The sequence below is a fragment of the Microchirus variegatus genome, assembly GCF_963457635.1.
Source record: "Microchirus variegatus genome assembly, chromosome: 18".
NCBI classification, from domain to species: domain Eukaryota; kingdom Metazoa; phylum Chordata; class Actinopteri; order Pleuronectiformes; family Soleidae; genus Microchirus; species Microchirus variegatus.
In genome coordinates, this window is record NC_139819.1 from 6,163,743 (window position 1) to 6,181,358 (window position 17,616).

At 41.0% G+C, this 17,616-nt stretch overlaps 2 protein-coding genes across 2 annotated transcripts in view; one reads left to right on the forward strand and one right to left on the reverse strand.

The window, feature by feature from the left end:
• The window catches only part of git2a (G protein-coupled receptor kinase interacting ArfGAP 2a), a gene marked incomplete at its 5' end in the record, with an annotated part of 114,478 nt that extends 106,652 nt beyond the window's left edge, over positions 1-7,826 (reverse strand). The window contains 14 exons of the mRNA XM_083904965.1: positions 1,244-1,393; positions 1,482-1,624; positions 1,702-1,813; positions 1,890-1,987; positions 2,581-2,653; positions 2,738-2,789; positions 3,621-3,666; positions 3,866-3,960; positions 4,051-4,181; positions 4,274-4,360; positions 4,461-4,566; positions 4,687-4,799; positions 5,132-5,265; positions 7,775-7,826. Coding sequence (XP_083761091.1) covers positions 1,244-1,393; positions 1,482-1,624; positions 1,702-1,813; positions 1,890-1,987; positions 2,581-2,653; positions 2,738-2,789; positions 3,621-3,666; positions 3,866-3,960; positions 4,051-4,181; positions 4,274-4,360; positions 4,461-4,566; positions 4,687-4,799; positions 5,132-5,265; positions 7,775-7,826 — 1,392 coding nt within the window. The remainder of the gene's footprint in view (positions 1-1,243; positions 1,394-1,481; positions 1,625-1,701; positions 1,814-1,889; positions 1,988-2,580; positions 2,654-2,737; positions 2,790-3,620; positions 3,667-3,865; positions 3,961-4,050; positions 4,182-4,273; positions 4,361-4,460; positions 4,567-4,686; positions 4,800-5,131; positions 5,266-7,774) is intronic.
• Positions 7,827-8,942: 1,116 nt separating this feature from the next.
• ankrd13a (ankyrin repeat domain 13A) lies at positions 8,943-13,416 on the forward strand (the record flags this gene model as incomplete). The annotated part of the gene is made up of 15 exons (XM_083905454.1): positions 8,943-9,240; positions 10,283-10,418; positions 10,528-10,652; positions 10,750-10,795; positions 10,948-11,091; positions 11,177-11,366; positions 11,459-11,525; positions 11,637-11,718; positions 11,809-11,870; positions 12,140-12,270; positions 12,352-12,509; positions 12,596-12,727; positions 12,808-12,968; positions 13,061-13,125; positions 13,212-13,416. The coding sequence occupies exons 1-15, from the start codon at positions 9,133-9,135 to the stop codon at positions 13,414-13,416; spliced, it is 1,812 nt and encodes a 603-aa protein (XP_083761580.1). The 5' UTR covers positions 8,943-9,132.
• Between the last annotated feature and the right edge of the window lie 4,200 nt (positions 13,417-17,616).

Here is a 17,616-nt window from a genome sequence, read left to right on the forward strand (position 1 = left end):
CTCAAAATGTCATATTCATATGTTGTTGTTGTTGTGTTCACAGTCTGCAACCAAGAGAGTCGCTCCAAAAAAAGATGAGATGCATAATCGGCATCCACCGTCCAAAACAACCAAATCAAAACAAGGAAAGAAACACCATTTTAGACTTATGTCAGCTACTGAAAAAAGGAGTATTATCACTGTCTATCAAATGTAAACAAGTAAAAAAAAAACAACAGCTAAAATAAAAACACAGCATCTGTGATGAAGCAAGGTGCACACATACAATTTAAATTAATCACTATGAACAATAAAGGGATTAAAAACCAGTCATTTTACGTCATGCTCTTAAAAACATGCTTGTTAGTAACATTAGACAGAATTACTTCAAGCTGAAGTGCGCAACGTTTTGGTGATTTTTGTGCACAGTGACACAATATTTTTTGTGAACTGACAATTGTTTGAATAAAACTTTATATTTCAAATAGTGCTGGGCACTAGGTTAAAGCACGGCGCGTTTCCATGACGACTGGTCCGGGAAAATAAGCGCGTGACGTCATGTTTACGTGTTTACGACACCCGTGTCCAGGCATTGTTTACCAGTTAGCTTCGTTAGCTGCATTAGCTCCTTTAGCGCCGTTAGCACACCTACAGTCGAACTGGAGCGGTCTGTTTATTAAACGACAAGAGCAGCGCTACAAATAACCAGCGTACCTGTGTCTCTGTTTTTAAGAGTTTAGCGCTACTTTAGAGACCCATTTTAACAATCGGGAGTCACGTAAACATGACGTCACGCGCGTCTTTTTACGGTCAGTCCTCATGGAAACGCGTTGTGCGCTTACGTGTGTTAACGTTGACGTCGTTAACCGCCGTTTTCACGTTTCAGAGTTCGCCCAGCACTAATTTGCGCACTACAGTTTGGACTAGAATTTATATATTACCAAAAAAAAGTGGAGCAAGGGTGCTTTATTTCCCCCTCAAATTAACAAAACAAACCAAAACAAACAATACTCTCCAGGTTACATTCAAGCTTTGAAATTGGACATGCTGGCCAAAACAGAGGGTGGACCAGCAGGGTGTTACAGAAGCCTTATGTTGCACCAGAGCAATCCTTATATAAGTCGCTCTGTCATCATTATAAAACCACGTGTGATCACACTGGGTAGGAAAAGAGCTCTGCTGACCGCTGTGGTCCCCCCCTGTCCCCTCAGGCTGGCCCCCCCCCCCGGTGTTAGTGATCTTACAGGTGGAGCTCAGTGGATACCTTTTTCTGCATCAGCCTCAGCTCATCGCTCAGGTTGTTGTTGGCTCTCATGAGCCGCTGGATCTTGGTTTCGGAGGCGGACAGCGCGTTTTTCACCTCCATGTATTCCTGCATAGTGATCGGGCCGTCTGAGAGGTCAGAGTCCAGACTCTGTGGTGTTCAGAACAGAACAGAAATGGCACACAAATACAGAGTCTAATGTAGTTTTAGTTTGTCAAAAAGCGGCGCTGCGAAATACCTTGGTTCTATCTCCTTTGCTCGATGGGAGCTCCTGATCTGTATCCTCGTCGGAAGCCACGCTGTCATAGTCGGGCTGGTCATTGTCCTGGCTATCACTACAATGCCTGACAGCCGCACTCTTCAGGATCAGTTCAACATTGTCTGAAAAACAAAGTTACAATCAAGAAAACCTTCAGTGTCACTAAGACCTTAGAACAAGGTAACAATCGGACACTAACCTTTGGGACTCGATACAGAGTTGCCTTGTTGTCTGCGCTTCGCGTCACTTAGTATGTCGATCACGAGCGTGGCAAATTCGTGTGCGTTAAATCTGGCGAGCTTCTGTCTTCCCTATGAATTAAAAAAAAACACCAATATGAATATGTACAGTAGACCAAGAAATGACAGTTCTGTGACGCCGACTCGCCTGGTTTCGTGTGGATGAATACTCCGGATTCACAGGGAGGAACGGCACCACCGTCGTCTCCGTCACCAAGGTGCTGTGATTCTGTGTGGCCAACCACACTACACAGGGAAACACAAGCAGCTTTAACGAATGAGGCACTGGACACTGTAGGTTTTGTGGTTTTTGCCACTATTATTACTTTGCATCAACAACTTTTTACGGTTAGAACTTAAGAATAGAGCGTTTGAACGCACTAACAAGATCAAATGTACCTTAGTGTGCAACCATGGGTATTGTTTTAGCAATTGTGGTAGACAGTAGCGCTTCCTCAGTGGATTTTTTTCCCCAGTCTCACCTGCACTTCTGTCATTGTTTCGGTCTAAAACAGTCACCTCTCATTGGCACTTCCTCTCCACTAGCCTCCGCTTCTCTTTCCTCAGTTTATCTAATCGCAAGCTAATGGTCTTTTAATGCCTATAATACAGAAACTGTACAAGTCATCATGATAAAAATGTGCAAACGTCACACAACTGTTCCCCAAAATGCAGACTCAAAGAGCGCAGGAACGGAAGAAGAAACTACTAGCGCTGCACCGTGACAGTTAATGCAGTATCATTAGAGGAGGTTCAATAAAACAGAAACAGCTCTGTATGTTGATTTTGGTCTGTAGCCCTCGTGTAAGGACACAAAGATGACACATGCAGACTTTTACCTGCATCTGTCTCTCGTCGGTCCACCTCGTCATACACGTCCATGGCTAGCTCCTCGAATAAATGATTACTGAGCTGCATTTAAATGAGAAAATTACGATTAAGACGCATTAATAGAAACACAATTCAGTACAAACAAACAAAAGTTTCACTACTTACAGACTGCAGTTTCTTCCTTGCTGCTTTGGCCAGTTCCGATATATCTAAACTGCTATAAACAGAGAAATAACTCAGATTATTCTTATAGCTGAGCTGGAAGGTGAACACAGCCCTTAATTAATTCTCATGAATACTTACATGTTCCTTATCCATCACAAGAAAGCAGTGGAAAAACACATCAAATATGACATTTCAGTTGTAAGTGGAACAGGGGTTACTTTGTCACGGTGTAATTGTTTGACATTAGAGCTGAGAGCTGAGAGTTGTTTCATTAATTAATAAGCAACGACACAGCTTTTGGGTAAATCTACCAGTTCACTGGGTTTGTTGCGATCAACTCGGAGAACAGATGGAGCAGAGACCTCGAGTCGACAGCGTGTCAGAACAGGCCTCAAAGCGAAAAATCCAAATCATGCTTCACTGCTCTTACTCTGGTAGCCCGATACAAATTATTCCTATCTATCCCTATGATGCATGCACTTCATATCAACTTATATCAAGCCGACTTAAAAAACACAGCTACAGAGCTACAATGACATTACACTGCTTATATGCTGTGTCCTTCCTGTGAAAAGAGGCTCTGTCAAGCAACAGGAGAAGAGTTTATCCCTTCAAACTGCTGAATGACTGCCTCACTTCACTGGCAAAGTGTCGCCGTCATCGCCGTCTGCCTCGGCGTAAAACAAATCACTCGCTGTGTGCAGAGCGTGAATGTCTCCGAGTGACACAAGATCTAAACACCATTTTATATTGAGAAAACACAGAGAGAACTGTGTGGAGCCGATAGCCTCAATCAGCGCTGGTGAACTCACTAATTTGACAATAGTTTGAACGTAACAGACGTTTGTTTAATGTTTAAAAGTTATCGCTTATGCTTCCTTACCTGTCGGCCATTTGTGGAACAATAAAGTGCTGGCCGTTTTTATGATCTGAAAGGAACAAGAACGTACAAGGTATTTAGAAAATAATGAAGATGTCATAAGTGGTAGTTTTAGTTTATCTGCCTGCAGTTTTACTTCACATAGATGAAATGTTCCATTCAATTTCAGTGACGTCTAACATTCAATGGGGAGTAGAGCCAAAACTACGTCTCTCCTCAACTAAGCAGCTATCTCTCTGACAACATACCTGGTTTCCTCCCACACAAGTAGAACGCCAGTCGATCAGTCAACTCGTACTGAATCTCCACCAGTCTCTCTGCCAGGTCGTGGTGGTTGGCTTCCCTACAACATTTCATATTTTTTTTTTAAAAAGGGTCAAATTCACTCAAGCATTTAGGTTTGCATCATAAAACGTGTTTGCAAATCGCTAACCTTGCATAGTCGATAGGCGTTTTGCCATTGCTGGCAGGGGCTCCAGGATCAGCCCCATAAACAGTTAATAGTTCAGCCTGAGATACTTGTCCTGCCTTTGCAGCTACATGCAAGGGTGTGTTTCCCTTTTCCTACAAAAGAAGCAGACCTCAAATCAGCAGAGGAGCCAGAGAGCACAGATGTAACGTTAGTTAGGTTTTGATATAAAGCGGATGCATCTTACTGGGTGAAAAAAATTAGCTTGTGCTCCCAGGGATAGCAACCTCAAACATGTCTCCAGGTTCCCGGTGCGGACACTCGAGTGAAGTTGCTGTGGAAATAGAAACAGAAAAAAATGACAATAAAGCTTCTTTTTTTTTATATAAATGTTTTCTTTTTTTAAATCACTGAGGGTAGCTCTTTCTCCTCACCTTACTTAAATCTTTAGCTGTCAAGCTGTCATCCTCTCGACAAGGCATACGGTGGACGAATGCCAACATTTGATATTTGGCTCTTATAAACTCGGATTTGTTTGGGCTTTACAGGGATTCAAAAAGAAAACAGAGAGACTATGATTGACAATGCAGCACATGTTGATACGGTTTATTAGGATTATTATCAAAATGATCAGTATGTATCTTTTTTTTCTTCACTCACTGCACTTTGTCCTGAGGGTTGGCCTTGCGTTTGCCACTCATCACAGACGCAGGGTCCAGAAGGGAGTGCTCCCATATTGAATTTGCACCATTGCTGTATAATGTCTGAACCATCTGAGTTGGAAAACAAACAGAAACCTTTAGAATGCATCCCATCATCGATTTAGCCTGTAAAATGCAGGCTGGCTGTTCCTGAATAAACACCTTCTATATTTGGATTCAAATCAATACAGCTTAGTGGAATCTGATGCACAACTGCTGTCAAGCGATTTATCTTGGGGGCGGAAAAAAAGCGACGGGGCGGCTGAATTTAAAACTACAGTAACATAGACTGTGTCCAAGGGTAACATGACCTCAAGGCACAACAACAGCTTCACAGCTCAAATTATACATAAATGTGTCTGAATCACACGTAAGTCTTTAGAGTCAGAGAGTGGGGATTTTACCTGCAGCTGTGTATGAGGCCATGGTGTGTGTGTCAGGTGGCGGACTTGAGAGCTATGCCGTCCCAGACTTCGATGAACGCTGCAGCATTCGTCGCAAATCAACACGCCCCTGTTCACGGAGGCCCAGCGAGGTTCTGACAGAGGAGGAAATAAATATATATATCACAAATCTGCTTCTCTTTTAACATGTAGTGCCATCATTCTAAATCACATATGTGCTCATCTAATTTAAAGTGAGTGTCACTTCTCCATTTGCTTTGAAACGGCGTCAGGAGAATCCAAAATAATGTCGCTCTCACGGTACTGAAAAGGGTTAAGAACACGGCCAACAGTCAACAGATTCTTACTACTCTTTACCATAGACCTAAACAGTTCTCCAGATTATTTTAAAAAAGCAACAGTGAGCCAATCCATTGTACATTGCCACATTACCTCATTGCAACACAGTTGATTTTGAATCCATCCCACAAACACCACCCTGGTGCCAAATAACTACTGACTCAAGAACCAAATGTGTATAAACCCATGGCTACAAGCAGTACCAAACAAAATAAGTTGAGATTTTAAACACTTGTATCTTCAATACGCCAGAAAAGATGGGATTGTTTTGATTTAAAAAAGAAAGAAAAAAAAAGTCAGAATGATTGCAAAGCTCTTAAGTTCCTGGCTACATACAACCACAAGCTACATCATTCAGGCTAATGATGCATACAAATATTACATGATGCAATGTGGGTTAGACTGACACACGCAGCATATTTAAAGAAGATAGAGAGAAACGTCACAATAGACATTTGAGGCCTTTTTGAAGCCAGGATTAGCTGCAGCCTTTCATTGTGAGAAAAGGAAGCGTAGGCTGAAGCACCTCGTCGACTGTATTGTTGAGTAATCAGGCAGCTTCCTCTTTCAAAACATTGTTAAATAAAACAGCAACACAGATATCCGTTATATAGATTTATAGGGCAGGTAATGACCAAAAATAAATGTGTGTCTCAGGATTGTGTTGTCTTTCATCTAATCTCTAGACCAAAACAACGGCAAATTCATCAGGCACTCCGGTAACCAATCAACTGTTAAGCAGACTGAAAGGGTGGCCCATTGAAGATGGTAAATATCTCAGCAGCAGCTGAGGAGTGGGAGGAACAGCTGAATGGGGTTGCTGGTCAGATTCTGGCACGTGAGTTTTCTCCAAAACATACTTACCGCCAAGACGCGTTAGCGGGCGACATGCCTCTTTTACCCTTTCCTCGACAAGTGCTTGCTAAATTTAATACCACATCTTTGAAACTCTAAAAATATTCCCAGCCAACAACTGGCAACAGTTGTCTGGAGGAGCAATCCGGTCCAGCTGCTGTGTAGACCTGGGGGTGAGTGAGTGGATGGGTGGGTGGGGGGGTTAACTAGTTTGAATGACACGATGAGAAACAAGGTAATAAAACCTGAGTGTTCCTGAATATTTGGCACGCTATTACGTTGCTTCATTTTCCTTTACAGTGCAACAAATTTGTAGTGTTATATATCGTTTTTCGATTTACTCACACTTTACACTGCATGGTGCCAATGAGGAGAAGAAAAAAAAACTTTTGCATTGAATGCTTGCGGTCAATTCACTCGGCATCCTGTTTTGCTTCCTGTGCCTGCTGAAAAACATCACGTCATTTCTATATAAACGGGACCTAGACACAATGCAGCCGTTACTTGTTCAACTTTCACAGAAACTTCACAGTTTACTGATTTTATAGCACAAGCTTAACTCAATTTTTTTTTTTTTTACCCCATCTCATTTAAAAGGAGCCGATGTAGCTCTGATGACACATGTTGAACACATTAGGTTGAGTCTATTATTTCAGATGGAGATATCAGTCGAAATCAAATCTACCACAGAGTCAAATCTGACGAAAAAGAGATTAAGGAAGTAAGAATGTACTTCTTAGTCGTCGATATCCACCAATAAATGTTATATGCAACTTATTTGGTCCCTAGTTCTCCTTGTAGAGTGAATCTGGTAGTTGAATTATTCGTAAATGTTGAATAATTCAAGACAGAAACCAGCTGAGAAGTTTTGTTCGACTTCTTGGACAGACATCAACAAACACTTGTGAAGCAAAAGCATTTGACAAATCCAAGGTAAAACTAATTTTATGTTAATGGCTGTGTTTTCAAATACATACACATTACAGTATTTCTATCCATCTACTAGTATTTGACACAATTACAGAGCTTGCAGAGCGGTTTCCTGTTGATCTGGGGTGAGATGGCATACATTACTGCATTTCAAATCTGTTGTAAAAAACAACGATAGCCACATTCTAATGTGCCACTGGAAGCAAAAGTGTCTTAAAAGCTACTGAAAGCACCGAAACTGACCACAAATCAAGCAACAGTGGATGGAAACGGTTAAAGAGACAGCTGCTGCAGGTCTGATTGCATCCAAAGCCCCTGGGAAAATCTGATCTGTCAACTACACCGACAACTTGCCCAGTCAGTAAATAAGCTGACTGAGCCAGGACCAATATTTAACTTTACAGCGAGAAAAGTGAAGAGCGCAAGAGGCTTTGGCTTATCTCGAAACACAACACCTCGGGGCACAGATAATGGCAACAGCAAAAAAAGACTTTGCACGGATTGTGTAAATTCGCTTACCTTGGACACTACAATCGGCGCAGACCTCTGTGTTTCGCAGACGTTTTGACATCCTTATTGAGCAGAAGATGCCCTCAATATGAGCAGAGTGTGTTGCGGGGCGTTAAGCTAATCATTGATTATTCTGTGCGCGTGCCTTCCGCATTAGCAACACCTAAGTTAGCTAATTAACAAACAAAAAAAAGGGAACCTGCTGCTGCTTCGTTTAACCGCGGACTAACGTTTGCGTAACGAACATTATTACGTTGCACCATTCGAACGAGGTGGCACGGCGCTGCTGCCCTTTAACTTAGCACCAGACTTGCTAACCAGTCCTACGTCTGTTTGTTGAGTTTGTGGCCAAGTCTTCAGTCCACCACGGACCCGAGCTACAACAGTGACAGACAGCCAGCTAACAGGTGCACTACCGCCACCTACTGGGCTGGAGTGTTTGGGACAAGGGAGTTGGCTCTTATTCAAAGACCATTCTCTTCATTATGTCCCTAACTCTTTTTGAAATTGTGTACACCTCTAAGGAGATTTTTTAAAAAACGACAACAAAAACTTTAAAACAAAAAATATATATTTTAATTTTGTACACAATTTCAGTTCACCTGTCGGTTCATTCTATATTCGCCCATCATTGAAACACATGCATTTTACATTGGCTCTCGTGTAACACAGTTCAATCCTAATCCACAAAATCTTTAATGTTTATTTGTAACATTAGTTAAAAAAAATATATGCTGAAAAATGGATACGTGTCTCAAACGCGATATAATATCGGCACGTAAAATGTCGCGATAGTACAACAAATGTAGACATTTCAAATTTAGCAGAATTATATATTATATTATAATATAATATATATTATTTTTAACTTTTTTCCCATGGAGAATGAATGGAATACTCGAGAAATCCCCCACACACCCCGCGGCTGTACTGAATGGTTGCGTCCAAAGCTGGCTATTCTTTCATCTTTTCTTTTTGAAAGGCGGTTTGTTTTCAAGAGTTATCTACGTACTGTGCAAAATCTTGCACACATATAAACACATGTAGATATATATTAGTAAATTGTCTCAATAATATGTAAATAATATGTTAATGATGAGGTTGTGACAGCCCCCCTGTCATTAGTGGTTTGTTCTGCTCGCACTTCCTTGTTCAAAAGTTTTGTTTAGGTGAAGGGTTTAGCAAACCGGTCACCGGTATTGGGGTGATTTTTCATGCTGTTGTTGTGTAAATATTAAGCGCATGGATCCCAGTTGTTGTATAATTTGTTAACAACAACAGCGCGTAGCTACTAGCAGTTTCTTCCCATGGCTGGAACCGCCAGAGGTTGGCTAACGTTGCTCTGATAGGGGACCGTAGAGAGGAAGATGTCCACGGCTAACATTAGCGAGGACAGCCGAGTGCAGTTTCCCCTGCACTGCGCGGTGTGGGAGAACGATTACCGGAAACTGGAAAACGAGATCACGACGACACAGGTGGGCAAACGCGCCGAATATCACGTCGCTAACATCGCAGCTGCCGTGCTGCACGGTTAGCTAGCTAAAATTAGCCGACACATCTCCGTAGCATCCAGTTAAAGAAGGCCAGTCCTGTTGACAGATGCTACTACTACTGTTTCTCACACAAACACAGTCAGCTGATGTTTGAAATAGCACCGAAGACTAAACAAACTGTCACACAATCAACAAGTTTCAATGTTAACTTGGTTTGGCAAGTTTTACAGCTGTTATATAATCTACCAACATCAAAAAAGAACAAGGTGTAGATGAACTAGATCATCTTAAAACGAAAGGATATAATTGAGAAGGAAGAAAATACCCAGAAGAAGGCAATAAAAGTGATAACACTTTGATAACGTGGTAAACAATTTTTCAGGTACAGTATACCTCAATATACAAAACACATCATTGCTGTAAAAGTTTTGCTTCACAACAAGTTCCTATATATCAAGAAGTGATCATTTCCTTGGATTTTGTGATATGACAGTTTTGTGAAATAATTGTCAGTATAGACTGACTCAAATTGTTGTTATCGTGATGTTTTTGGTCAAATTTTCCTGACCTTATTACAGATGCAAGATACCCATTACATAATATGTTGGATCTGTAACAAAAATGACTTTAAGTCTAATGGATCACCTGATCATCACATATATAATATAGCTTTATAATTAGGATTAAATCACACCTGTCAAACATGCCACTGACTAACGTGTTTTCACACGTCTAGTGTTTTAGAGGCTCTTATGTCATTGCTTTTTTCTTGTGAGGAAAGTATAATTTACTATGATCATGTAATCAGCTCTGACAATCCCACAATGATCAGTTACAGATTTACCTCAGCAGCATGACTCAATGTGGAAAAAACCTCAGTTACAACAAGTGAAGAAACAACACTGCCATTTGTTCATGTGACTACTTGCCATGTCTTTACCGCAGTATTGAGTCTGACTAGGCCTTAGATTATATTACACTACTAAAAGAAGCATGTGTTAACATTTTCCTATGATTGTCTCAGAATGATATCGAGGCAGTGGATCCCAGAGGTCGCACAGCTCTGCACTTGGCTGTGTCACTCGGGCACCTGGAGTCGGTGAGAGTCCTCCTGAGACACGGCGGTCAAGTCACCCCGGAAAATGCCAATAATTGGACAGGTTGGTTTCAAAACTTAGTACAAATAAACAGCCGTGCTGTTCTGTAAATAAGGTTTCTGGTTTAAAAAAATAAATAAAACATTTCACGACCGCGTGTGTCTGTGTGTAGTTCTGCAGGAGGCTGTCAGCACTGGGGATCCAGAGATGGTTCAGCTGGTGCTTCAACGCAGAGACTACCTCAAAGCCTCCACTGCTCTGGGAGGAGTGCCTGAGCTGCTGGCAAAAATCAGAGAGGTTTTTATTGTGTTTGTCTTATCCATTTTGTACCATTTGTATATGGAAATATTGATCAGCAAAAAAAAACAATAATGGCAATTTCTACAATCTACAGTCTCCAGACTTCTATATGGAAATGAAGTGGGAATTTACCAGTTGGAGTAAGTATATATTTCAGTTTGTAAAAAGAGATGAAAGTGGAACCTTAAATATCTACACTCGGGTGTTTCATCTGGTCATACAGGAAAAACTACATACTGTCGTTTTCCTCTTGGCATATTTACCTGTGGATTCTTTTGCTGCTGCTTCACAGTCCCTCTGCTGTCCCGGGTTTGTCCAAGCGATGTTTGTCGCATCTGGAAAAGCGGCGCCAGCCTGCGAGTGGATGCCACTCTGCTCGGCTTTGAAAACATGACCTGGATCCGAGGACGCAGAAGCTACATTTTCAGAGGAGACGGTGCGTTGTTGTTGTTGTTTTTCCTCCAAACGCGTCGCTCTCAGACTGAGTCTTGCCTCTGACTTTTACTTTGTGTTTTTTTTAGATTCACATGCAGAGCTGATGGAGGTGAACCATGACGACAAAGTCGTGGAAACGGAGCGCTTCAACATCTCCCAAGAAATGGAGGAGGTCACGCTCGAGTCCATGCAACCAGCGGAGAGAGACGTCGCCAAAAGGTTGACGACGCCAATCGTCAACACATACTTGGACACAAAGGACATCGCATTTGTCAGGTAAGGGTTGTATTTTCTACGAATTTCGGTCAGTCTGCCACACATGAAGCTGTGACTGCAGTCTGTATCTGAAAAGCTTTTACTCTTCACAGGAACAAGTCTGGGGTCTGGGGCTGGAGAAGCGACCGATGTGAAATGGTCAACGGATTCGAAGCAAAGGTTCACACAGAACTTAGTCGATTTACTCCGTTGTATAACTAACGCGTGAACATTCCAGGCTGTGTAATGATCGCATTCAACCTTATATTTGTGGGTTTTGCCCCCCCTCAGGTTTTCAGCGTGAACAATGTAAACGTGGTGATCAGGACGAGGACGGAGCATCTTACAGACGAAGAGAAAGCCAGGATAAAAAGTCAGTGCATGATAAAAAAAACGTTCTGTTTTTATAAATCACTGCTCTAAATAAATAATATTTCGACTGACTGTGTCTTTGTCTTCTAAGGTGAGAGGAACATCCTGGAGTCTCTGCTGGGGACTGTGGAGCAGCACATTAATGCACAGGGGGTAAGACACGCATTCAGTCATTATTACAGTGAAAACTAGAAAAGCACTCAGAGAGCATAGACGTCCGCCAAGGCAGCTGAGTGCCTACAAAATTGAATCACTTGTTTCTGGTGCCATTGCGAACATTTCCTGAAAATTTCATCCAAATCTGTCGGGGACTTTTCGAGTTATGTTGCTAACAGACAAACAAACTCCAGCAAAATCATATACCTCAATAATCAATAATGCATTTTGCAGCTCATTAGTAACGACTACTTAACTCATCGTAGGACCTCACGCTCGAGTACGCCACTGCCACCAATCCCACCGCCATCACTCCGGATGAATACTTCGATCCCGACTTTGACCTCGGGAACAGGGACATAGGCCGACCCATCGAGCTGAGCATTCGAACGCAGAAGTAAGTGTCGTGACGTCTTGATGGTGCGAAACTGCGGCGATTCAAAGGGTCACAGTTTTTCAGCTGTGTTTTCTTGTGTAGATTCAAAGGTACCTTGTGGATGAGCGAGGAACACCCCTTGTCCCTGGTGGAGCAGGTCACCCCCATCATCGACCTCATGGCACGAACAAGTTCCCATTTTGCACGGTTACGAGACTTTGTCACCTTGAAGTTTCCTCCCGGATTCCCTGTTAAAATAGGTCAGTGAGGTCGTTCAACGTTTTCATTCCTCTTCCGTTGTCGTCTTTTTAACACCACTTTTTGTGGTGTTGGTTTTTTTTTTTAGAAATCCCCTTGTTTCACGTACTGAATGCCAAGATCACATTTGGTAATGTGAATAAATGCAGCACTGAAGAAGAAGCGAGCACAACGCCAGCAGCCACGCCGACATCCTCGGGGGAAGACGAAGAAGCTGCAGGTAAGAGCGCGGCCAGCATCAAAATCGTACACAATCAGAGTCTGCAAAACTCATTGTTTTTACTTTAACTCCCCACCCAGCACTGCCTCCGTTCAAGGTGTGTCCCTCAGTGTTTGTGGTGCCCGTCAGTTACCAGCGTCGAGGCGGCAGCCGCCACACGCCGGTGACCAACAACGACGAGGAGCTTTTGCAGTACGCCATCCATCAGAGTATCCTGGAGTCTCAACAGGTCCCGGGCCAGGTCAGAAACACTCAGAAACACACAAGTCATTTCCTTTTCTATCCATTGTCTCGCTTATTTGCCTCCCCATCTTATATTTTTCGTCGTTGCAGGAGGGGCCGTGGGATGACGTAAACGGCGAGTTCACCGACGAAATCCCAAGAAGCCAGAGCGACAGGTAAGGTAGCACGCTAGCATCAGTCAGTTCTTTTACTCACATGTGTTTAAAGCCACAGAGCAGCGATCGATCTCGTGTCGTTCCAGGAGCGTCCCAGAGGGGGTGCTGGTGGACTACGGCGACACGTCCAGTCCGACCAGCTCCGTCTCCGTCTCCGTCTCCAGCCCGGACTCGGACCTCCGCCTGGCCATGGAGCTCTCTGCACAAGCTCAGGAGGAGGAGGAGAAAATGAGGAAGCAGGAGGAAGAGGAGCTGGAGAGGATATTGCAGTTATCGCTCACTGAGAAGTAAAAAAGGAATGAGAGGGAATAATAACAATAATAATAATGATGATGATGATGATGATAATAACAATGGGGATAGTAACACAACTTTTCTTCAGATCCACAAACAAACACCACACCTCAGTTCTCCTTCCTAACCACTGACTATGCAACGGCAGATGACTTTTCTGTAACAGATGCAATATCAAACTCTCAGTATCCACGATTTTCTAAGATGTAGTTTTTGGTAAGCGCGTATTCCTTTTTTTAAAAATATATTTCTATATCAGCATCGTCTCCATTTATGGACGTTGATGATTATACGTGGGTTCCACTTTTAATTTATTCCCATTTTAAAATAATTGCAGGACTGTTTTGATCGTATCTTCACGCGGAATAACGGTCGACACGCGTTATTAAGTGTTCTGCCGCTCGGACGCGACGCTGTTATTCCGTTTCTTGGACGCAAAGGGACAGATTTAAGTGTTTTCCTATAGAATGTCTCTGTGCAGAGTTGCTTATCGCCGGGCTTACTGAATAACTCCAAATCTCAGGGTTGTAATTTTACGCTTTCATCCCCCCCTTGGTCGTCGTCTGAAAGCGTGGGTCGTTTATCACTTCTGAAAACCTTTGGGAATTTGTTGCCTGGTCAATTTTTCCTGTGGTGTTTTTTTCCTCCACAAATGCCACTCTGTGCCATATACAAACATTTAATTAGGGAAAGTGTGTTCATTGAGCCAAAAGTTAAGAAGTAAATACACATTTTTTGTTTTTGTTTTGTGTGCTTTGCAGACGGATAAACAAAAGCATGTTGCATAGTAGTGACATAATACCTTTGTAGTCAAAAGAGGGCACAGGGTCAAAGGTCAGACACGCTCTGAGGCTGAGGCGTGGTGGCAGTTTTTTTTTTTTTTAACACGGTGCCTCTCGGACTTAACTTTCTAAACTTTTTTTAACTTAAAAAAACAGGATGGAAACATGTTGCTAAGTAACGTTAACATTAACCACTATACTTATTTCCACTGACGGAGTTAAGCCACTCTTATATAGCCACAAGACAAAGTCTGTGAACTCTTTGGAACGACCTCGATTTGATCCGATCTCGCTTCTAAGTTACGTTGGAGATGAACCAAGTGTTCTTAAGCCAATAACGCACACACACACACACACACACACACACGCAGTTCCAATGATTCTAATGTTTTCTGTAGCTTTAGATCAAAAAGTTCACATCTCAGGAGAAAGTGTTGCCTTTTCTTCTTCTCTCAGAACTGCTTCACATCACATGTTTTCTTGTGTTACAGCTCTTTTTTTTAAGTCATTTCTCTTCTCACTTGATCTCTAACATCCTCGTTTGACTTTGTGTGTTTTGATTTATTTCAATATTTAGACTCCTTACAACTTTCCTGTTGTAATACTTTCGACTGTGCTTCAGCTAAAGAGCCACCGTTGGTATTAAAGCCTGAGAATGAGTTCCCTATTTGATGATGATGCAGGTAATCGGAGGCATGGACGCAGTCAGAACTCTTAACGCTCTCTCTACTTCACTTGACTGTTGGGTTGATGTCTTCCACTGTGCTGTTACATGCAGCTGTGATTTTCGTGCGATAGACATGTTAACCAGCCCCTGAACATCCATTTCTTTGCTTTTCTGTTCGAGTACCTTGGTGCCTCTTCTCAGGAGAGTAGCCACTGAATCAAAATCGAGCATAAAATCATCTCTTTAATTGATTCCAAAGGGTTCACCCACTTCTAGCTGCTGCCTCTCAGACTTTCAGAGGCCACAGCTGGAAAACTACTATATTTATAATGATGGACTTGCCAAACTGCTGAACAGTTGCCTAAAAACACTCGCTTTGGTTAATTTAATCCAGATCTTTGTAACGCAGTGCTCATGCTGCAGGGTTGTTGTTTTTTTTGTTTTTGTTTTTGTTTTTTTTAACATGTTAAAATTTTAGGAAAATGTGTTTTTGGATTGTTTTTTAAAAAAAAAATAAAGCACTTTATTTCCATGAGAACGCAATGTGACTGTTGATTCTTATATAGTAGTTTTGCATTATGTCAAGTTTTGTCAAGTGGTTTATATATATAAATATATACATACATATACATGTATATGTGTATCGGTATATGTATATGTACATACATATACACATACGTGTATATATACATCTATATATTATTTAAAAAAACTTAAGATTTGTCAAATTTAGGAGGAGTTTCACATTTCACTCTACTACCGTTTAAATCCCTCATGCCACAGCGACTCCACACTTAAAAATAAAAAAATAGATGGTGTTTTCTTTAGTTATAACTTCATGTGTCACATAAGCGGTTCAGTAAAGAGACTAGAATGACGCTCAGCGAAGCACAACGCCCGAAAAACATCCTGTGAACTATTGTGCCATTTTAAATAAGAAATATTCAAGAAAGAATTCATCTGAGAAGCAATTAAAAGAAGTCGATTCTTTTTGTCTGGTCCAAAAAAAAAAAAAGAATAAACTTGGTGTTTCTCAAACTTCAAAATGTCAATACAAGACAATATTCACTTTATTGTGACAAAAGATGAAAAAGCATTTTTTTTATTTAAAAAAAAAAAAAAAAAAAAATGATTATCAATATAGTTGGAGCTTAATGTAGTAATCGCTCAATGATTAATTATTAGGTTTTAGATCTAATGTGTATGTGGGGTTCATTTATACAATAATTAGTACATTAAATGTGATCTTGAAGCACCAGGTTGTTCAAAAATGCCCACAATTTGCATTTGTGTGAGACTTCAGTCACGTGTGTTGATTTTTGTCCTATTAAACATTTGTATTCATGTATGGTTCATTTTGGAATGTTTGAATAAGCCTATTTTTATGGGGGGGTGTTATGCTTCAGGTGGAGGTGGAAAAGTTGTCGTTTCAATATAAAAGGTAGTGATGTAAAAAAAAAAAAAAAAAAATAGAATAGAAACAACTGCGATTAAATTCAAGAAGACGATGATGTGACGTCTTCGATTAAGAAATCGAAGACGTGACGACGATGATGACCACGAACAGCAGCAGGACGGCCATGACGTTGAACAGAGTGGCTGAGGACAAGAAAAGACAGCAATAAAAGTCGTCATCATCATCATCATCATCATCATCATCATCATCATCATCATCATCATCATCATCATCATCATCATGCATCACCTGACACATTCTTACCTAAATCCTGCTTCTCTAAAACCAGATAAGCTCTGTCCGTCAGTCTGGACTTGCTGTCTGTTTGTCCACCGACCAACACGATGACAGACACCATCACCATCATCATCATCAGAGCTGGACGTGGGACGAGATGCAGCAGCGTCATCTCTAGCGGAGGATGACGACGAGGAAGAAGAAGATGCTGTGGATTCTGAGTCCTAAAGCAACTTGGATTAAGTTGGCAGTAAAAGCCTCGTCTGAATAGTGCAAGAATATGTCGATAGATAGAAACAGATCGATAAAAAAGGCTGATAACAAACAAATTACATGCAAAATAATAATAATAATAACAATGATGGCAGAGGATTTCCTTCACGTTCTATTATTTTTCTCGTTTTGAGTCTATGGACTCACTTTGTGTTAAACATAGAGGAAATAACTTTGATCTAAAGTGACTTTGATTACATTTTTTGAGAATTCTCACGACAAAGCGATAACACACAACCTCATTTCTAATCCAATTTGGTCACAAAGACTGGTTTTATTTTATTATACAATAATCATTTTAGACGTGACTACATGTTGACTGGAACACTGCAACAGTTAACTGTGCACACGGAAAACATCCGAAATAGAAGGCGTTCCCTTAAAAAAAGACACAAAACAAAGGAGGAAAGAAAACGACAAAAGGCTAAACTTGCACAAATGATAAAAGCTATGACAACTAAGAAATAGCACTATATATACGTATATATAAGTGTGTATATATATACATACATATGTATATAAATATACATATGTACATACATACATATATACATACATATAAACGTATACACATACATATATACATATACACGTATATACATATAAACATACATATATACGTATACACATACATATATACATATATACATATATACATATACACATACATATATAGATATATATGCATATGCATACATATATATACATATACACATATATATATATACATATATATGCATATGCATACATATATATACATATACACATATACATACATATAT